General features: G+C 43.9%; 1 protein-coding gene across 3 annotated transcripts in view; it reads right to left on the bottom strand.

Moving 5' to 3' along the window:
• SNX30 (sorting nexin family member 30) overlaps positions 1 to 22,797 on the bottom strand; it is a 108,681-nt gene that overhangs the window by 50,902 nt on the left and 34,982 nt on the right. For all 3 annotated transcript variants that reach the window (XR_007122178.1, XM_047699069.1, XM_047699068.1), the window contains exon 2: positions 8,707 to 8,898. Coding sequence is in view for 2 of the 3 variants with exons in the window: in XM_047699069.1 (XP_047555025.1) it covers positions 8,707 to 8,898 (192 nt within the window). In the remaining variant the exon portion in view is untranslated. The remainder of the gene's footprint in view (positions 1 to 8,706; positions 8,899 to 22,797) is intronic.

Here is a 22,797-nt window from a genome sequence, read left to right as displayed (position 1 = left end):
AGGCCAAAAGTCCATTTTAATCCATGACACCAAGAAAATCTCAAAAACATATGAACAAGAGTCATTCATCAAGGAAAAGCTGTGAGCAGCTTTGGCATTGAAAATTACAATTTCATCTCCCCAAAACCTGAGCTCACAGAGTCCAAGCAAAATTTGGAAGTTAAAGGACTCGGTCTTAGACTGAACCTCAGTTAACTCTTCCTGCATCTCTTCTCCTTTATAGCCAGGTACAACCTTCCCCTATGATAGAGGGTATGAGTGGGAAGAAGTGAGGAAATTCATTCAACCTAAATATTTGTGATTTATGAGAAGAACCCCCCGCCAAAGGAATTAGCATTACAGAACTGGGGGGCAGGGGTGGAGAAAGAATGTTTCAATTCAAAAAACAAATCATGGCAGATGAATTTTCATGCATGAAGGTGATGTAAATTTGAAGGGCACTCCTCCCAGGGCTGGGTGAGGAGAAGCCCGTGCAGGATCAGTCCCAGCACCTACCAGATTCCTGAGACACTAAGCCTCCTAGAGCCTAGGTTTTCTCAGCAGCAAGAAGAGGGCTGGAAGGCACATTCTTCAAAACCACACAGAGCCCCCCAACAGGCTCTGGCTGAGGACCTGCCAGTGATGACGTGCCCAGTGATGACGTGACGAATGCATTCATTTTCACTGTAAATGCCCTGACCAAGGGCTCCCCTTTCTGCCTTCTTCATGGTACGTGTTATCTCTTTATTATGCTTTTTGCAGATCCACTTCGTAAATTATAGTTCATGTAACATTTCTAGCTTGAAATCGGTATGTGTAACTACGAAGAGCGGGAGGATTAAATACAAGGTTTGTTTCTGCTGTAAGACACTTATTTTGGGGGAACTGGCTTTTCCTCCCCCCTTCGACTTATTCAGGTCAGACATACTTATTTTAAAACTTCAGGAAAGGGGCACCTGGGTGGCTCAGTTGGTTAAGAATGTGACTCTTGGTTTCAACAAAGGTCATGATCTCAGGGTCATGATCTCCGGGTCGTGGGATCTAGCCCTGCATGGGACTCCAAGCTTGGTGCAGAGTCGGCTCCAGATTCTCCCTCTCCTTCTCCCTCTGCCCCGCCCACCCCCAACTGGTGCATGTGCTCTCCTTTCTCTCCAATAAATAAATAAGTAAAATCTTAAAAAAAAAAAAAAAGCCCTTCAGGAAAAATAAAGGAAGAAAAAATACAGATGAGTCATAATCCCTCTAAATAGGGAAAAAACACTATGAATACTATGTTTACACCTTTCCGTATTTTTTCTATGTATATCCATTCCTTCGCTCATATTTTCTAAATCTCTAACAGCTCTTAAGTATCTTTCTGTCAGTAATTCATATCTACATGATCATTTTTAACACATATATAGTATTCCACCGGGTGGAAAAACAACAAAACCAAATCCTCACTTAAGTTGTTGTCAATCTTTCAATCAATAAACAATGCTGTGTAAACATCATTGGGCATCTGTTTGATAAAAATCAAACTCCTAAAGATGGAATTACTGGATAAAAGATAAAAGTGTGTGTGTGTGAGTGTGTGTGTGTGTTTTACAAAATTCCTGATCTTTATAATTTATTAATGGCTTTCATTTCTTCTTTTTGAGAGAGAGAGCACACACACACGTGGTGGGGGGAGGTGGTGGCAAGAGGAAGAGAGAGAGAGATGAGAGAGAGAATCTCAACCAGGCTCCATGCCCAGCACAGACCCCAACAGGTCTGAGCTCCATCCCACAACCCAAACCAAAATCAGGAGTCAGATGTCTAACTGACTGAGCCACCCAGGTGCTCAAGGATACATGTATTTTTAATTAACAGTCTGTTTCCAGAAATATATCAACTTATATTCTTATCACATATTCTCATCACCAGTGATTATCTTTGATGGACTTGTAACTGAAAAATAATATGTCATCTTTGTTTTGTTTCTACTGGGATTGAACATCCTTTAAAATATTTGTTAGCTATAGATTTTTCTTCTTTTGTGGTAGGTCTCTTTTTTAAATTGTCTTTTCATGGTCTTTAAAAGTCTTTTTCATTTGTGGAGGTTCTTTATAGCCATTTATCTATCATAATTTCCAAAGAGTTTTCCAGGCATATACTTTTTTAATTCAGCCATTCTCCACCCCCACCCCGCTTTGTTTTGTTTTGTTTTGTTTTGTTTTGTTTTGGTGTCATGGAGAAGAATGCTGTCCCCCTTGCAAACTTTTAAAAAAATTCACCTGTGTTCTCTCCTTTATTTATCATTTATTTGCTTATATCTTTAATTACTGCTCTTCTATTTCTAGGGATCTGCCATTAGAAAATACTTTTGAAACTGTGGCAAAGATATCTGTATAATGATGTTCGCTGCAATGCTATTTAAAATAGCAAAGGAATCAAAGCAATCTAAATCTTCAACAATAAAAACAGGTAACTTATGATATATTTATTCCATGGTTATCAGTAATCTTGTCATAAGATGTCTTTTTTTTTTTTTAAGATTTTTATTTATTTGACACAGAGAGAGAGAGAAAGAGCAAGTGTGCACAAGCAGGTAGAGAGAGAAAGGAGGAGGAGACTACCCACCCAGCAAGAAACTGGACTCAGGGCCCCATCCCAGGACCCTGGGATCATGACCTGAGCTGAAGGCTGATGCTTAACTGACTGAGACACCCAGGAGCCCCATAAGGCATCTTCAATATCAAATATGCTTTGATATACTTTTAAGAGAAAACAGCAAGATTTGAAATTAATTGCACATATAATTTCATTAATGTTAAAAATGTAGATATAAAAGGTTAAGAAAAATCTAGAACTCATAATGAAAACTGTCCTCTTTAGACTTATGCTTATTTTCAAATTTTCTACCATTCTCATACAATACTCATAGTTACACAAAAAAAATATTTTTAAAAGCTCCTTTACAGACACAATGGATTAAATAAAAATTTGTTTGGAAAGCAATAAGGAAAAAAAAAATCATGAACCATGAAGGATGCTCATACTCTTCGGCCCAACATTGGTTTCGTTTACTTTTACCACAATTTGTTCTAGAAGAGATACTGAGACACATGAAATAAGATTAAATGACATAAATTAGAAGTAGGTGAGAAAGATCAAGAAAAAACAAGGACAGAGAGAAAAAGCAGAGCCAGGAATGAGGCTAGCAAAAGACACTCACCATAGAATTCTGCACACTTGCTAAAACTGGGCCACAGACACTACCGTGAATTTCTGGAGAGAAACCCAGTCAGTTACAAGACTCACAGTACTCATAAAATACGTAGGCCAATAAAACTCCAACTATGAGTCTGTAGTAAATTTTTCCTCTGTGAAATTCAGGGTCTAACTGAGTAAGGAAAATAAAGCAAAGCTCTATTTTCTATTAACAATAAAAAGAAAAAAGTGCACACCCACAATTCCATAATCAGAGACAATCACTACACTGTCTTGTTCTGGGTCCTTCCACACCATGATCCATAATCCAGAATGCCCCACAAGATCACAAGGGTACAAGATCATGGGTACACACGAAGTCAGATCTACAAATTGGTAACTGAGCACAAGAGCCGTAACGAAGAATATCCATTTTTGCCATTGTTCCATATGAGTATCTCCACTGGGTAAATTCAACACTTCAGAAGACCTAGCACAGAGCCACAGGGCAATCAATCAGCCAGCAGTGCACCTGTCCATTGGGTCGCACCTTAACCACAGAAGAACCCTAATTCCCCAGAAGCTGATGTGCCTAACTACTGTGGCCTGGAGCCCTTCCAAGGAATTTCCATTCAATCTAAAATTTACGACCAGTCCACTCTGGAGAGATTTGGTCTTCATCAGAAGTGCCAACTGAATCCTATGAGTCAGAGTGACCACCCCTTTCTCTGCAAAGGGACCTCCTTTTCCCTTGTCAAATCTTAGCCAGCTATTCTCATTCTGCTTCAGAACACTGCTACCCTACGAGAACACCTGAGAATAATGACCAGGGAGGCTTCTGGTCTCTCCTCATGCCTCTGTGGGCTTCCTTTCTCGGAGCTTTACAACAAGCCTTCCAGAACACCCATTCTGTAATTAGTAAATTCCTGTAGTTCTTCGGATTCTGAATGCTTCCTCTCCCCTGGAGTCTTGAGCCTCTCCACTGTCCGCAGGTGGAAAGCTGCTCCTTTTCTCACGTCTCACCAACTCCGCCCTGCCCTCTAAGACCAAGAGTCCCTGTTGGTACCCGGCTCACTCTGCACTGCTGCTCACCTCCACGCATCCACGGCCCTGTGAAAACCCTTCTGAGGCTCATGCCATCAAGACACCTCTATCTCTGTCCCTGACACCCCACCACTTTCCTGATTCCCAGAGGATTCCGGTGCCAAAGGGGCTTCCTTTCCAAAGCCCATCCATAGCCCGGGTGCCCTCGAGATCTATGTGTTCGCACCCACAACACCCACCTCCGAGCCATCGCTCCCACTGCCTCCCCTCAGACGGTCATCGGCAGAGAGTCAGACCTCCCTCTCTCCAACCAGCACCTCCTGTGTCTCAGACTCTCCCGCTTCCCAAGACCCCTGGTTTTTCAGCATCTTGGGACCTACAGTTCCTTGGCATTCTGTCCAGTCCTATCTTTACTTCTTTCCTTATTCAGCATCAATTCCATAAGCCATCACTTCCACCTCGCGTTTGCCAACATCCTAAATGTCCCCTCCCCTGCCGTCCACACGACTGGCAGAAATGGAGTCGTGCACTTCCTGCTTTACCAGCCCCGGGTGTGTGATTACACTCCTGGAGGAAAAACAAAACAGGCAAACACACTGACTGACACACCAAACTCTCCCACTGGACCTTCAACAGCGCCAGGCGTCAACTCTCTCTGTCCTTTTCCACATCGATTAATGCAGAACCTGCAGAAGTTTTGAAAACCTCCCAGCTTTACTTCGAACCTCCTAGCTTTACTTCGAACCTCCTGTTCGCTCTTAGCGGAAGACCTCATCATCGATTCCTAGAGAAAACTGCATCGAGAAGCACAGAACCCTCAACTTCCTGCCACAGCGAACAAAACAGAGCAAAACAAAACTTCCCCTCTTCCTCTAGAAACAATGGAAGAAGAGCACCTCCCCCTTCGGAGGCTCCTGCTCCCTCTCTGGCTCAGGCTGCTCCTTCCCCGGCTCAGGCTGCTCCTTCCCCGGCTCAGCGGCTTCCATCCTCCTCTCCAACCCCACCTCAATGTCTCCCTCTCTAGCAACACGGGCCTAACACGGGCCTCTGGGCATTCGCTCAAGTCCCGTCCGTCCTTAAAACCAAACAAAATTGCCCCTCAACAACCCAAATCCCCACTTTCTCTAGCTCCTGTTCTCACTTCACTACCAAACCATCAACACTCATGCCTTGTCTTTCTGCCACAGCACACTGGCTTCTGCCCACCTCTCCAGGGAGAGTGTGCCCGCCAGCCACCCATAACCCTCTTGTCATCAAATCTAAACGTTCGCTTTGTAACCCTTACGTATCCTTGACCTCTGAGTGGTCTTTTGCCTCTGTGGACCATGGAGGCAATCTAAAAAGAGGAGTTAGTTGGAGTGCTAAGACTTGGGATCACTAAGGAGATGGGGTAAGAGACAGGAAGGAGGACGGCTCCTAAAGGCTGGGTAGGAGACCGAGCGCAGTGCTGGGGCAAACGGGGCAGAGCCATCCCTCTCTTGAAAATCATGCCTTATTGGAAGTACAGCACAGACAGATCTGGACTCAAGTCCTAGGTCTGCCACGTATCAGCAGCATATCCTGGAGTAACTTTCTCAGTTTCCTCATCTGCAAAGGAAAAGTGCCACCAGTACCCGCCTCACTGATTATGAGGATGAACTGACAATATGTTTAAAGCACTTGGCACAAAAAAAACTGATGGTTCATCCACAGAGCAGGACGCTGTTGCGGTCTTAGAAGACAACAGCACAGATGGGCTCCGCGCTCGGTGGGGAGTCTGCTTAAGGTCCTCTCTCTCCCTCCTCCCCTCCCACCCCCCACTCTCTCTCAAGTAAATAAATCTTAAAAAAAAAAAAGAAAGAAAGAAAGAAAGAATAACATAATAGTGTGTTTGCTGGCATTTACCAGCCCAGAAAGACGCCCAACACATGAAGGGAATGGGCAGCATACAAAATACTCATTTTTGTAAATGGACAGAGACAAACAGTTCAGAAATTTATAAATGATTATTTCTGGCTGGTGAGCTTATAGGTATTCTTTTTTTGTTTCAGCTTCCTTGAGTTTTCCAGTTTCTCTGCAATAAGCACATATTACTTACATAAAGAAAAAAGTTTCTATGACCAAAAAGTACAAGCAGATGGTAAGTGGTCAGTAATTAGTTATTATGATGAAGACACTTCCTAGGAGCCTGCAGAGAAAGGAGCCAGGATCTACATGCACTGAGAAGGCCGGGCAGTTCCCGGCCGGGTTCCCCACCACTGCAGAGGAAAGGCACCCATGACTTAGATTTGGGTGGAGAATGCTTTAGGTTCATTTTAGTTCAGGGAAAAGCAGCTCTGTACTTTGTCCAGCTTTGGTCATCAGAAATCTGAATTAGGACAGGGGAATCAGAGCTCAAAGTTATAAACTATTTGTACAACCTCATCCTGTGACCATGAACTTCGCTAGAGAACCACAGCAGAAGTGGAGAACCGGGGGGAAGATTGGTGTGTGAGACCCTGCATTCCTGTGTGTCCTCTCCCTCTCATCCCCACACCCCCACAGGCTGTGTTACGACATGGGGTGTAGCTATGCTTTAATGCAGTGTTTAGAAAGAAGGTTCCAAATGCACCACCAAGATTTTAAACCTGGTGCTGCTACCTGCAACGGGAAAAGAAAGGGACTCTGGTTTGAGATAGAATTGACAGTAAGAAGTAAAACTTAATTCTGCAAAAAGTTCACCAAGAGGTGGTGGCATCATAGCAGAAGGAAACGTGGAACTAGAAGTTGGAAGAGCTCTGACTTACAGGATATCGACCCCAGAAAAAAGGGACAGAAACAAGAACACCAAGGGAAAAGAATGAGGAAAGAAGGAAAGAGAGGCAGCACAGGAGAGCGCACGAGTCAGTCGGCCTGTGACTGGAGAACAGAGGTCCTGTAGGATTAGCCTTGCGGGAGGTGGGGGAGGTCTGCTACAGGGCAGTGGAGCCAGGCAGGGGGGCAACATGTGTAGGAGAGCGAGCGCTGCTGTGCCAGGGACGCAGTGACCTTGTCCTTCAGCAGTTTAGAGCATAAGTTCAAGAAAAACAGGTTTTCCATTTCGCTGACTACAGGGTAAAAAATAAGTTGACCCTGGGGCTGGGGTGACGGGGGAGGAGTGGAAATAGTTCATGGGAATACATATATCAACCTAGAACCTCTGAAGATTTAACATACCTCTAAGCACCTAGCCGAATGCCTGGGAAACAGCAGGCACCCAGCGGCCCGAGGGACGGGGGAAGACTGCGTGCACGCACGTGCGTGTGCACACATACAGAGACAAGTTTTCAAATGTAAACCAGGTGCAAAAAGGACAGGGCAGGAATATCAAAGAAATATCTGAGAAAGGCTTACATGTCCACAGAGAAAAGATATTGTATATGGGACGCCTGGGTGGCTCAGTAAGTTAAGCTGTCATGTAAGATGAAAGCCATCATGCCTTAGCTCAGGTCATGATCCCAGGATCCTGGGATCGTGTCCTACATTGGGTTCCCGGCTCACCAGGAAGCCTGCCTCTGCCTGCTGCTCCCCCTGCTTGTGCACTCGCTCTCTCTCTCTCATTCTCTGACAAATAACTAAATAAAATCTTTTTTTAAAAAATCTTTAAAATCTTTAAAAAGGGGGCACCTAGGTGGCTCAGTGAGTTAAAGCCTCTGCCTTTGGCTCAGGTCATGATCCCAGGGTCCTGGGATCGAGCCCCACATCGAGCTCTCTGCTCAGCGGGGAACCTGCTTCCCCCTCTCTCTCTGCCTGCCTCTCTGCCTACTTGTGATCTCTGTCTGTCAAATAAATAAACAAAATCTTTAAAAAAAAAATCTTTAAAAAAATGGAATTAGGTTTAAGAGTATGGGTTTGAAAATAAAAATGTTGGATTGACAGTCCTAAAAATTAAAGTTAGAATCCTGGTTACCAACTCTGTAACCATGAACAAGTTATTTAAAGTTTCTGCTTCAGTTTCCTCATCTCTAAAATTGTAACTACAAGATCTATCTTTGAGGGTTGCTGTGAACATTAAGCCGGTCAATCTCAGGCCCCTGCCCACTACCCACGTGGCCCATAGCAGAAAGACAACCAATCTTCATTCCCATCCTTCTCTTACGTCCCTCCCCTATGATCCACTCCAATTACACCAAATTACACCAAAATTACACCAAATTACAACCATGGTCCCACCAGACATTTAGGATGATACAAAGATTCATTCATAAATTTCAATATAAAGTGATACTAACAGCCTAAAAAGTATCATGACCAAAAATAAGTGAAGGTAGCAGGATTAAATGCTCTACTTGAAAGACTATAGTCACAACTTCTCTGTCATTTCAAAGCAAAAAATTCACATCAAATCCTTTTCATCTGAATACATTTGATCTCTCAAAAAGCCACACCCACCATTGGAACGAAGGTAAACACAGTCCTACAAAGGGAGGGAGAAAGGAAGGCAGGAATCATGAAAGCAGGTCTCCTGTTCACCAAGACCATACCACAGGGGCAGAAGATAATGAAGGGACCTACTTTGGTGGTGATCCTATAAGTAATGTAGGTCTCCATAGTACAGACATGCTTCTTGGGATCGTCAACGGTGACAAAGAGATCTCTGGTCTCACCATCGATGTCATCATCAAGCTGAAGTCTGTTGAGAAGGGAAGATGAAGAAGCGGGACTCGAAGTACCTGCAGGAGTGCCACCATTGGGCAAAATGAGATCCTGAAAGAAGAAGAGAGTCACCTTACAATTAAATGAAAACACATTATCGGGAGAACATCAGCAAAACATCAGCTCATGTAGCCAAACCAAGAAACACCTCTACATACAAAAGGCAACATCCAAAGAAATTGAGCCTCTCCTTGCTAAGTGTCTGAGTGAACGGGTCTTCTGGGACTGAGGGAAACAAACTCTGGGAGTGCTCTATGTCAAATGTATACCAACTCATCTTCCAGGGAGCACTGGAGGAACCCCAGCCCATCGTCCGACGTCGCCGGGAGCACACCACAAGGGCATTCTTTCTCCCCCTTTCTCAAGACCACCACCTGGGCCCAGGGAAACAGTAACAGATGTGAACCCTCTTAAATACTCGGCACATTTAAGAAGTCAATCAACCATCACAAAGAGACAAGTAAACGTTAGGTGCCTCCTGAAAGAAGTTCACGCCGCCGCCTAAAAAGCATGCCTGCCGGCAACTGGATCTGAACCCTGAACACATCTCTAAGACACAACACCACAGTCATAGGAAATACAGAGGAGGGAGGGAGATGTTAGACCTCATTATGAGGGTGCAAATGGCAGAAGCCGCACTGTGTGAAATTAAAGAGAACCACAGACCCAGTTTCTTCAATCAGTGAACTGCAAGGAGAGAAAAAAAAAAAAGGAGGAGCACTTAGAGATGCAAAGCAATTCGGGGGACCTATCAACAACTGTAGTGGATCCCAATTAAAACAAAGTGTTAACAGGTTTTGTTATATTCAGGGAAATGTGAATACTGATCAGTTATTTGAGGATATTAAGGAATTATCGGGCATGATAACAGAAGTACTATGGTTTTACAAAGCCTTCATCTTTTTGGAATATATGCTAAAATATTCATGGATGATATGATAGGACGTGTGGTATTTGCTTCAAAATAATGAAGGACAGGTAAACAGGGATAGAGATGATAAAAGATATGCCTCAAAGTTGATTACTACTGAAGCTGGGACTTGCAGGTTCATGACACAGTTCCCTCCTCTTTCGTGTATGTGTAAATCTGTCTGCAATATAAAAGCTTTAAAGCGGGGGGGGGGGGGTACAAATGCCAGAAGGAAAAGAGAAGGAACATTTTTTAAAATTATGGAGCTCTTTCTGTCTAGGCCATAGGAGGTAGGCACTTGATTATGTTCCTACAATATCCAAAAAAGGTTCAGTCTCATGTTTTTTGGTTTTTAGGTTTAATCACAGACAAAGCCTTGTCTAGCAGTAGATGTGAATGCATCTGAATGTCACCGTAGATTCATCAGGAGGCAAAGACAGGAATAAGGCAAGAAAGTGACACGACACCATGGAAAAGGACTTGGAAACATTCTTGACCTGTTGGTCAGCGGATCACAAGTTGGGGGCAGGGAGATGCTTTCCTTGAATTCTCTCTTCTTGTATGTAGGTTGGATTTGACTTAGCCCTCAGATAAGAGAACACAGAGGAACCGAGAGGTCAACCAGCAGTCCCATCCACAAGCTCTATGATCATGGGACATCTGGGAAAAGGGCAGTGACAAGGCAGCGGGAAGTATGGGCTGGAGTCAAGGGCAATATCACCCAACTCGGTAGATGATGGTAAGTAAAAAGATAAGGCACCTTCCTTTGTCTCCATTTCTACTGACTAGAGAATTTAATCACATGCATATTTATACAACATAAAAATATTTCTGTAATTACTGAACAGATACCATTTTCACAGAAGATACTCGCGGGACTAGACCCCACTCTCCACCTCTCCTCAGCCCAGGAGCTTGTCAAAGCCCATGGCAGCGGCTCTCAGTGTGGACATGACTGCGGAGTCAAGCAGCTGCTGATCTGACCGCTCTGTTGGCAGACAGACGCCACCAGGCACGCACGGTCCCTACCCCCGTGTATGCGGATCCAAAAAGGACCTCTTCTCCGGAACTCTGTGATAACCATCGTATCTCCTCGTTTCAGTAAGTAATACTGAAACACTGACCTCGGGGGCAAGGCACCGCACGAGGAACCGCAGGGCCCCCCTCGCTGACATTTCATCAACACCCCTCACCACAGAGAGACTCCAGCAATGGCAGCACATCGCACAAGAGAAAGAAAGAACTCAAAATCTTCAGTCAGATAAGCCACCATGGGCTCTGACAGCAGCTTTCCACCATCTGGCCTCAAAGGATCTTACCAGCCTTGTTTCTCATGGCATCAGTTCCAGAACCCACCATGCCGTTTCGGACCCCTCACCTTTGCTGGCAAAATCACCCCTCTTGCTTACGTGGCAGTCTCCGAGCATCTCACTGGCATCTTTCAAATGCCCCCCCCTCGGAATACAGGTCTTTCCTTCATCTGCTCCCTGACAGAATTAGTCAATCTTCTCAAAACTTTGAAGATACTGCCCCTGAAGCAGCTTTCACAGTTTTAAATCATTTATTTACATATATAACATCCACAAACACCGCTGAGTCCCGAACAACTATGACTACTATGACTGTGCCTTGTTTACCTGTGTGTGTGTGGGTGGGTGTGCACCTGTCTGTGTGTGCCGTCTGTCTCTGCAGGTCTCCCTGTGACTCCAAGCCAACTCGCTTGACCTTTGCTCTGGGGCCCTCTGCCAACAACTTTCCAAAAACAGCTCACACAAAGGTCTGAGATGTCTCCGCCAGGCAGCGGGAAGTTAGCTTGTTCTCAAGTCAGTTCATGGGAGGTGAGGAGATGGGGGAGGGGACGGGAGGGGAGGGGAGAGTCAGTCAAACAGATCTTACCACAGTGAGGATTCTTTCCTCCTAGGACTGTGTGACCAGGCAAACATTCACACCCTTACTATTGGGTGTTTCATGGGCCAACATGTAAGCACGTACAAATAGCCAATGACCTACAGTGTCTGCAATTTCCTAAAACTGGATCCTGCCTGCTGGGCTTTCCATGGCACAAGTGTACACAATGCTTCCACGTTCTCATTTCTTCGCAGCTCACGCAGCTCGTGAGGTTAGCAAGACACATTAACATCTCTACGGAGAAGGAGACAGACCAGAAGGTCAGGCATCGTGTCCCAGTGAAGCCTGGCACCGTTATGCTAAGAACTGAACCCATGTTTCTAGTGCCGGGTTCAGGTTCTTAGCAAGCTGAATGCGTTTGGTGTGGCTTTTCCAACCCAACAGTGCCCCGTATCTCCAATATCTGGCCATAAATCCTTTTGGGTAAATATGAAGCTTCTGATTTTAAAGCCAATCAGGGAAAGCTAACATTTCCCTGAGGATCTTAATACAAGTTATGCCCCCAAGTGACTCCCCCCTCAAGATACAGGCCCCATGAGAAGTAAACATGGAGGAAAAATAGGAGAATCACAGGAGGAAAAGGACAGGGGTCCGAGTCCTCTAGCAGCAGGTGTGCGAAACGAAGAGACCTAAGTTCTCAAGCAGGTACTGTGGAAAGGCAGCACCTTTCTAACCAGCATGGATCACAGGATGCAAGAACGAGAATCCTTGGCGCAACACAAAAGTCTCCTGCTTCATTTTCGCTGCCCTACAGTCAGGCTTCCACCCTGCAGCCAAAGAGCTCTTTGAAAAATCAAAGCATGCCACTCCCCTGCTCAAAACTCTCCAAGACATCCAATCACATTCGGAATGAAACCCAAACTCCCTCCCATAACCCGTAAGGGCCAACGGTGCCTCATATTCTCCCTGACCTCATCACTGCCATTCTCCCCTAGCTCATCCCGCTCCGGATGCAGGGCTTGGCCCTTTTAGACCTCAGGGCTCCCCTGTTTGCTGCCACTCTCCCTGGATCACTCCTCTCCCCTCACATTTCCATGTGGTTGGCTTCTCCTTTCTTTTTTTTTTTTCTTTTTTAAGATTTTTATTTATTTAATTTAAAGAGAGAGACAGAGTGAGAGAGAGCATGAGAGGGGAGGTCAGAGGGAGAAGCAGACTCCCCATGGAGCTGGGAGCCCAATGTAGGACTTGATCCCAGGACTCTGGGACCATGACCTGAGCCGAAGGCAGTTGCTTAACCAACTGAGCCACCCAGGCACCCTTGGCTTCTCTTTTCAAATAAGTTTCTGCTCAAATGACGCAGACTCAGGGAGGCCTTCTCAGCCCACAAAATTGAAAACAATCCCTGCACCCCTCTATCACTTTCCAGTCCCTTCCCTGACTTTGTTAGTCACAGACTATCATTATCTAAAAACTTATTATGTGTTGACTGACGGTTGGACAAGAGCAGAGACTTTCATCTCATTCACTCCTCTATCCTCTGGCACATCGTAGGTACTCAGGAAGTACCTGATGAATTACCAAGTCTTAGAAATGATCCAGCTCAACCCCTTGCCAATAGAAGGGACCCAGTAAATGTCTGCTGAAGGACAAGGAAACTGAGCAACGACTAGGCAATTCTGAAGCCCAGTTCCACTATTTACAAGCAGTGTGACTTCTGCAAGCTTCTTAATCTCTCCATGCCCTAGTTTCCTCATTTACAAAATGGGTATAATGGGATTGAGTTAGTTAGGGTATGGAAGCAATTGGAACAGTGCCTGGAACAGAGTGAGTGCTACACCACTACTAATATACTTAAAAAAAAAAGTGAGATCAATCTGTCTGCAAGTTTGCATCCCCCTAGAGTCCATGCAGCTGATTCACAGTAGACACTTAATAAATGCTGCTGAAAATAAAAATTGTATCAAGAGTCACAGTTGGTGAGGTGCCTGGGTGGCTCAGTGGGTTGAGCCTCTGCCTTCGGCTAGGGTCATGATCTCAGGGTCCTGGAATCAAGAGTCCCGCATCGGGCTCTCTGCTCAGCAGGGAGCCTGCTTCCTCCTCTCTCTCTCTCTCTGCCTGCCTCTCTGCCTACTTGTGATCTTTGTCAAAAAAATAAATAAAATCTTAAAAAAAAGTCATAGTTGGTGCCTCAAATACACTTTCCTTAATGACTTCACAGTAGCTACATTACCCCTTGAGGAAATTACAACTACGTAGTTGACAAATAAAAGTCCTCATTGCTCCAAAATATCAATTCTCACTTATGCAGGTTTCAGTTATAAGTGAATTTCTTTTCCCCCCTCTACCCCTGTCTACCTAGGAAGGGAAACACATACATAAGGTGCTTCAGAAACCCCGCTGGTTCAAAGAATTTCAGTTATAAGATCTACCATTGTAGTCAGCCAGTCATGAGATAGATTATTAAATTAACATAAGTCAATGGCAAAACTATATTACATTAAACATATGGTTTATGGAAAGAAAGTGGTATATATTAGGAGCCAGTATGGTCAAAAAACCTACTCTTAACTCTACAGAGAATAAACTGATGGTCACCGGAGGGGAGGTGGGTGGGGGATGGGCGAAACAGGTGATGGGGATTAAAGAGGGCACTTGTGATGAGCACAGGGTGACAAAAATGAAAACTTAAAAAAAAAAAAAAGGCATGCTTAAGTACTCTAACTTCTCTTTTTGATAATATTAGAGGAATGTGGGCAACATGATGATCTAGTTTCACAAGAGCTTGACATAAGACGTCCTTAAACTGAAGGGGAGAAAGCGCGTACGGTACCTGACTTGTCTCCATTTCCCATTCCCCCGCCCCCGCCGCCCCACCAAGCACACAGGAGATGCTTGAAGAATGAATATGTCCTACACAAACTGAACAGGACACTCTTGACTGTTGACTTTGCTGTAAAGCTGAACTTAAGCCCACTTAGAGAATATAGTCAAAGGGAAAATCCTGAAATGTTCTGTTCAAAGATGCTCATAACAGAGCAAAGAATGCAGAGTGGACCCTGGAAAAATCCCAAGGGCTCAATGACCAGGAAATGATCGTGTTTACATTCATAGGAATGTTAGACGCTCATTGAAACAATACAAATCTAGGGGCGCCTGGGTGGCTCAGTGGGTTAAAGCCTCTGCCTTCGGCTCAGGTCATGATCCCAGGGTCCTGGGATCGAGCCCCACATCGGGCTCTCTGCTCCTCGGGGGGCCTGCTTCCTCCTCTCTCTGCCTGACTCTCTGCCTACTTGTGATCTCTCTCTCTGTCAAATGAATAAACAAAATCTTTCAAATAAATAAATAAATAAATAAATAAATAAATAAATAAATAAAAATTTAAAAAACTTTTTAAAAAATTACAAATCTACACTCCTAGATAAACTCCATAAGCTGGCCACATGCACTTTTGCTTCCTCCTTCTTTCCATTCTCCAGATACTAACTTAACAACCCAGAGAATGAAAAAGAGAGAGCAGTGGGGGAATAAAGAAAAAGCAAAGCAGTGTCTGAAATCGGACCAGACTGGAAACCAGGCAAGAATGCCATCCAGGGGCGCCTGGGTGGCTCAGTGGGTTAGGCCACTGCCTTCGGCTCAGGTCATGATCTCAGGGTCCTGGGATCGAGCCCCGCATAGGGCTCTCTGCTCAGCAGGGAGCCTGCTTCCTCCTCTCTCTCTCTACCTGCCTCTCTGCCTGCTTGTGATCTCTCTCTGTCAAATAAATAAATAAAAATCTTAAAAAAAAAAAAAAAAAAAGAATGCCATCCAAATGCCAAAACTTCCAAAGGTTTTCTACTGGATCTAATTGGGACACAAGTGAGGAAAGAACTAGGAGGTATCTTTTAACCCATGTCCCTGAGGTCACTTAAGGTTATCAAGGTTATCAAAGAAGCAGAAAATGCCCTGAAGCCCTCGCGTATACTTTTAACTTGAAAAGTGCTTCTTCCGGGGGCATGGGTAAGTGAAGGGTCAGCAGTGGGGCAGAGAAGGACCACCAGTGTGGCTGGCTGCTGCGGGCAAGGGGAAGCCCTGCACAGGCAGAGAGTCCATGTGAGGACCACCAGTAGAGCGAGGCCTACCCTCACGGCTTCCTCTCTCCATGAAGGGGAGAGACGCAAATGCAAGTCAAAGGTCAGAGGAACGTGAAGGCGGCTGGAGAGCTGCCCTGGGAGGGTCCACCAAGCACATGGCAGGCAAGACTACGAACTACAGGAGACAGGATCTCCTGAGATGGGGAGAATACCAGAAACAAGAAGGAAGCCACGCTACACCCCATCCAGACCCAGAGGGAGATGAAGCCAAGTGTCCAGAGCAACTAACCAGGACCCTGGCTTTCTTCCCTCTCTTTTCCCCACTGACAGATCACTCAGTTTACCTGTCAGCTGATCACTTGACTCAATCTCTGATCCGAGAAGACAATTCTAACATCATGGAGAAAGAGAGGGGATCCAATGGTTCACTTGTTAGGATAAGAGGCAAATGGTAGACCTGCATTACCTCATCAGACACAAGAAAAGCTAAAAACACACCCAGCCTGTGTAAACTCACCATTCAGACCCAAGAAGACCAAAACACGAAGAAAGAAGCACAGTCCTCAGGAGCATATAAATACATGTACTTGGAAAAGACTTATCCCACGAAATAGAGCCCTTTGGGCCACATCTACTTTGTGTTCCCATTTAAAAAAAGAAGTCAAAACTAGAATAGGGAATAAAATAAAATCACTACAGTGATTACTCGGCACTCATCACAGTTAGTGAGGGTCCCCAAAAATTAAAAATAGAATCACCATATGACCCAGTAATTCCACTACTGAATATTTACCCAAAGAATATGAAAACACTAATTCACAAAGTTATGTGCACCCCAATGTTTATAGCAGCATTATCTATAATAGCCCAGATATGGAAGCAACCCCAGGGTCCACCTATAGATGAATGGATACAGAAGATGAGGTAGACATATACAATGGAAATACTACTCAGCCATGAGAAAGAATGAGATCTTGCCATTTGCAACAACATGGATGGATTCAGAAGGTATAATGCTGAATGAAATAAGTCAGTCAGAAAAAGACAACTACCATATGGTTGCACTCCTGTGTGGAATTTAAGAAACAAAACAAATGAACAAATAAGAGGAGAGACACACAAAAACCAGACTCTTAATTACAGAGAACAAACTGATGGTTACCAGAGGGAAAGGTGGGGGGTTGGGGGGTGATATAGATGAAGGGGATCAAAAGTGCACTAACGGTGATGAGCGCAGAGTAATCACTGTAGTGTACACCTGAAACTAACAGAACATTGTATGTTAACCACACTGGAATTTTAAAAAATTTTAAAAAACCAATACGACTCCCATGGCAGACTTTTCCAGGAACCAGGCTAGATATGATGAGACTTCTGAAGAGAATGTGGGGGGAGGGGCACACAACACACAAGTCAAGTTCCTAAACATTTTAAAGGGTTTACATCAGAAAACATCAACAGTGAACCTTGAAAACATTACGTGAAAGAAGCCAGGCAGCACAGACCACATGTATCATTCCATTCATAGGAAATGTCCACAAGAGGCAAATCCAGAGACACAAAAGAGACTTTTGGTTGCCAGGGACTTGAGGGAAGGGAGAACAGGGAGTGATTGCTTAAGGGGTGTGGGGCTTCTTTCTGGGGTGACAAAAATATTCTGGAATGAGATAGTAATGATGTGTGCACGGTTATGTGACTATACTAAAACCACTCAACTGTATAGTTAAGATGTGTTTGAATAACTCTACAGGGGGGAAAAAGAAGATCAGTTTCTGTGGCTTAAAGTTTTCTATAAAATGGTGATTTTTAGGATAGGTGAATTAGATATCAATAGTTGTTTTTTTTTAAAGCAGCAAACAATGTGACACAGTAAATTCAGAAAGAAGATCCTGATACCTAATATCACCCCATCATTCAGACTGTGGAAGACTCCAGCTAATGCAAAGACACACATACAGCAGCACTCCCAGCACTGACATACTCAAGAACACTTGAAAACACACAGTGATGCACCACATCACTCCCTGGAGAGAGGTCAGTTGCCCTAATTATCCCCCCAAGTTATCTAAAATTGAAATACACATAATAGGGAGGAAATGTACTTAAAACATTTGAAAATGATCGGTCTGAACTGATGCAACTAAATAATGTTCAGTGACCAAGGAAAGGACACAAACTATATGGGGGATGGCATTATCATTTGCAGTTGTTAACTTCCTTCCTTTAAGAGGATTATACATTCTTACTATTGCCAAGTAACCGTGCACAGGGGGGCACACCCCCCACCCCTTGGCCTTTTGGCTGGGCAATGTGACTTGCTCCACCTAATGGCATGCGAGTGAATATGACACACACACCAGATGGGAGCAGACACTGGAACCTTGTCACTCAGCTCTCCTGTTCCAATGGCGGCTGTCCCAACGGGGACTGCGCCTTCAGAATGGAATCCTGGTGGACAAGAGCCGTAGCAACTGACTCACAGCCACTGACACGTACTGTGACCTAGAAATTAATTTCGTTGCAAACCTTTGAATTTTCAGAGCTATTACCACACAAAGGCTGACAAAAACATGTAATTATAAAAATGTCTACATAATTTTTTAAATCGAGATAGGAAACAGTGATATCAACAATAGAAAACTTTAAGCCACAGAAATTGATCTTTTTTTTCCCCCTGTAGAGTTATTCAAACAGATCTTAACTATATTTCCTGAGTTCCAGGACCCTACTTGCTTATTAGTAGGAAGGCTCAATCCTCCTTCCCTCCTACCTTGGCCCTGGGATCCCTATCACAAATATTGTCCCAAGCCTCCAAGATTGCCTGCACAAGTATCTCCAAGCTCCCAAGGCCCACCAGCCCATGGTTTCTATGTTAACATCCTCTCTGAACTTCTTATCTTTTCCTACACTGGATTCTGGACCATTTCTTATGAGGTAAAGAAACCATCTGTTTCAAAGCTTTATTTGTAGACTAACAAAGTTGTTTAGAAACTGAAAATATTTCCCTAGATTTTCTATTGGAAAACCTGTCCCCCTACGGACTTGATGCAAAAGAAGACCTCATCAGAGCACAAATGAAGTCAAAATGAAGGAGCCCAAGTTCACATTTTTTGGCTAAGATCCCAATGTCTGTTACTGGCTTTTTTCTAAGACTCTCCAGACTAGCAATCACCTCTCCAGACATTCTTGTGATTCTTGGGAGCAAAGATTTTTCTCCCATTCTCAAATGAATTTAAACACGATCCCGTTCTCAGGATGATACTCTGTTTCAACCACATACTGAGCCCCTAATACACATTAGCCCCACATGCTAATGTGGAGCTACTGAACAGAACAGAGCTACCAAACAAAGTGCTACCAAACACTTGAAAATCGTGTTTAAGGGACTCAGTCTAGCTGGGCATATGGGCATGAAAACCTCTACAGGGCAATGCAATAGGAGTTGTAACAGAATTCCACACAGAATGAAGGAGGGGAGCAAAGGATGCTGGGACAACTTGAGAAGAATGACTGAATTTGCCAACAGGAGAAACAAGGCTGTGGGACAGCCTGGCACGTAAAGGAGGAGAGGTATTTTCAAAAACTTGTCCCTAACTGAATGATTCCTAAGACTTACAACACAAAGGTTCTGCCTCTGTGGCTAGTCAGGTCTGTGCAGGCCATCTGGAGGATTCAAAAGCTCAGGCAGACAGCTATCTAAAATACAGACTAAACCTCCCCAAAAAGCACATATTCAAAGAAAATGTGACCCTACCTAAAAACTTGCTCTTTTTTTGCCTCCCACCCCCGACCCACTGTGTCAATTGAAAAATAAATAAAGGCATTCCTCCACTGATACTTCTGCACCAAAATCACAAGAGGGTCTGGGGCATAAAGCCTCTCAGAGACCACCCAAGTTGTCTGTGTCAGAAAGAAGGCTTAGAAGTGGCATGCATGGTCACTCAAGTGGAAATGTGCAGAATTCAGGTCTTTGGTTTCCATTATAAAGCCGTGTTACATAACCTAGGTGCTCCTCCTTGTGCATCCCATAAGAAGGTAAGTGATGGAGAAGACAAGCAGAAAAAAAGACCAGTTGAGAAAAAGCTTATATTATGATTGGTAATCAACAGAGGATAAGTGAAGTTTCATAAAGATCATGAAGTTAACCTGAGGACCCTCTACCACAGGTCCTCCTCTCTATGCTCTTCCTACCCTAACCCACTCCACCCACTCTGATCTGTAACAGAATAGGCAAAGAAGGGAGATGTAGGCCTAGAGTCCAAATGACTGGGCTTGAATTCTGGCTTTGCTCTTCTCCAGGCCTGGGGTTAGACACCCAATCTCTCTGAGCCCCCATTTTCCCATCTAGGACATGGAGGGCATATAGATGAAAGAAAATACATAATGTGCCTAGTACAATCCCTTAATAAATGTTAGTTCTTTCCCACCCTTCAACTAACACCTCCTAACTGTACCATTCATTCATCTTAAAACCTGGTTCTAAGGGTGCCTGGCTGGCTCAGTCGGTAGAGCATTGTGACTCTCCATCTGAAGGTTCTGGGATGGAATCCCACATTTGATGTAGGGATTACTTAAAAATAAAATCTTAAAATCAATGCACAAAAATCATTTGCATTTCTATACATCAACAGCAAGACAGAAGAAAGAGAAATTAAGGAGTCGATCCCATTTACAACTGCACCCAAACCCATAAGATACCTAGGAATAAACCTAACCAAAGAGGCAAAGACTCTGTACTCCAGAAAACTATAAAGTACTCATGAAAGAAATTGAGGAAGACACAAAGAAATGGAAAAATATTCCATGCTCATGGATTGGAAGAACAACTATTGTGAAAGTGTCTATGCTACTTAAAGCAATCTACACATTTAATGCAATCCCAATCAAAATACCATCAGTGTTTTTCAAAAAAATGGAACAAATAATCCTAAAATTTATATGGAACCAGAAAAGACCTCAAATAGTCAGAGGAATGTTGAAAAAGAAAACCAAAGCTGGTAGCATCACAATTCCAGACTTCAAGCTCTATTACAAAGCTATATTCATCAAGACAGTATGGTACTGGCACAAAAACAGACACATAGATCAATGGAACAGAATAGAGAGCCCAGAAATAGACCCTCAACTCTATGGTCAACTAATCTTCAACAAAGCAGGTAAGAATGTCCAATGGAAAAAAGGCAGTCTATTCAACAAATGGTGTTGGGAAAACTGGACAGCCACATGCAAAAGAATGAAACTAGACCATTTCCTTATACCACACACAAAAATAGACTCAAAATGGATGAAAGACCTCAATGTGAGGCAGGAATCCACCAAAATCCTTGAGGAGAACACAGGAGCAACCTCTTCAACCTCAGCTGCAGCAACTTCTTCCTAGAAACATTGCCAAAGGCAAGGGAAGCAAGGGCAAAAATGAACTATTGGGACTTCATCAAAATAAGAAGCTTTTGCACAGCAAAGGAAGCAGTCAGCAAAACCAAAAGACAACTGACAGAATGGGAGAAGGTATTTGCAAACGACATATCAGATAAAGGGCTAGTATCCAAAATCTATAAAGAACTTATCAAACTCAACACCCAAAGAACAAATAATCCAATCAAGAAAGGGGAAGAGGACATAAACAGACATTTCTGCAAAGAAGACATCCAGACGGCCAACAGACATATGAAAAAGTGCTCAACATCACTCAGCATCAGGGAAATACAAATCAAAACCACAATGAGATACCTTGTCACACCAGTCAGAATGGCTAAAATTAACAAGTCAGGAAGCAACAGATGTTGGCGAGGATGTGGAGAAAGGGGAACCCTCCTACACTGTTGGTGGGAATGCAAGCTGGTGCAGTCACTCTGGAAAACAGCATGGAGTTTCCTCAAAAAGTTGAAAATAGAGCTACCTATGACCTAGCGATCACACTACTGGATATTTACCCTAAAAATACAAATGTAGTAATCCAAAGGGGCATGTGCACCCCAATGTTTATAGCAGCAAAGTTCACAATAGCCAAAATATGGAAAGAACCTAGATGTCCATCAACAGATGAATGGATAAAGAAGATGTGGTATATATACACAATGGAATACTATGCAGCCATCAAAAACCGAAATCTTGCCATTTGCAACGACGTGGAACTAGAGGGTATTATGCTAAGCAAAATAAATCAATCAGAGAAAGATAATTATCATATGATCTCTCTGATATGAGGAATTTAAGGGGGGATGGGGGTAAGTAGGCAAAAAATGAAACAAGATGGGATTGGGAGGGAGACAATCTTAAGAGACTCATTTTTTTTTTTTAAGATTTTATTTATTTATTTGACACAGAGAGAGAGATCACAAGCAGGCAGAAAGGCAGGCAGAGAGAGGAGGAAGCAGGCTCACCGCTGAGCAGAGAGCCCGATGTGGGGCTCGATCCCCGGACCCCGAGATCACGACCCGAGCCGAAGGCAGAGGCCCAACCCACCGAGCCACCCAGGCACCCCTCTTAAGAGACTCTTAATCTCGGGAAACAAACTGATGGTTGCTAGGGGGTCATGGGGGAGGGATAGGGTGGTTGGGTGATGGACATTGGGGAGGGTATGTGCTATGGTGAGCACTGTGAATTATGTAAGACTGATGACTCACAGACCTGTCCCCCTGGGGCAAATAATATATGTTAATATTAATTAATTAATTAAATCAAATAAGATCTTAAAAAAAAAAACCCTGGTTCTAATTTCCATGGTCTTGTGCACCATCTGACACAATACTGTGTATATGGAATGCACTCCATATTCAATAAAACAAGTTAAAGTTTAAAGAAGGGGCATTTCTGGTTTTCAGAACAAGGACCTAGAGGAAACAGTATACTATACAAAGCTGAATATTTACTAGGGGACCAAATACATGTTGATGAAACACCATCCCCAAGCAAAGGTTTTCAAGGGCAACAACCTTTAAATGAGGAAAGAACAAGGCAGGACTCAACCACCAACGGCAAGTGCCAAGGGGCTATATGGGGTCCATGCCGGCAGCCCACAGCATTCATCTGTGCTTAAGAAGCCTTGTACCTTGAGGCATCTGGCTGGCTCAGTCGGTGGAGCATGCAACTCTTGATTTTTGGGTTGTAGAGTGGCTATAG

Source organism: Lutra lutra, chromosome 13 (genome assembly GCF_902655055.1).
Source record: "Lutra lutra chromosome 13, mLutLut1.2, whole genome shotgun sequence".
Taxonomy (NCBI): Eukaryota; Metazoa; Chordata; class Mammalia; order Carnivora; family Mustelidae; genus Lutra; species Lutra lutra.
Note: the sequence above shows the minus strand (reverse complement) of the source record. Positions and strands in the feature narration are given on the sequence as shown.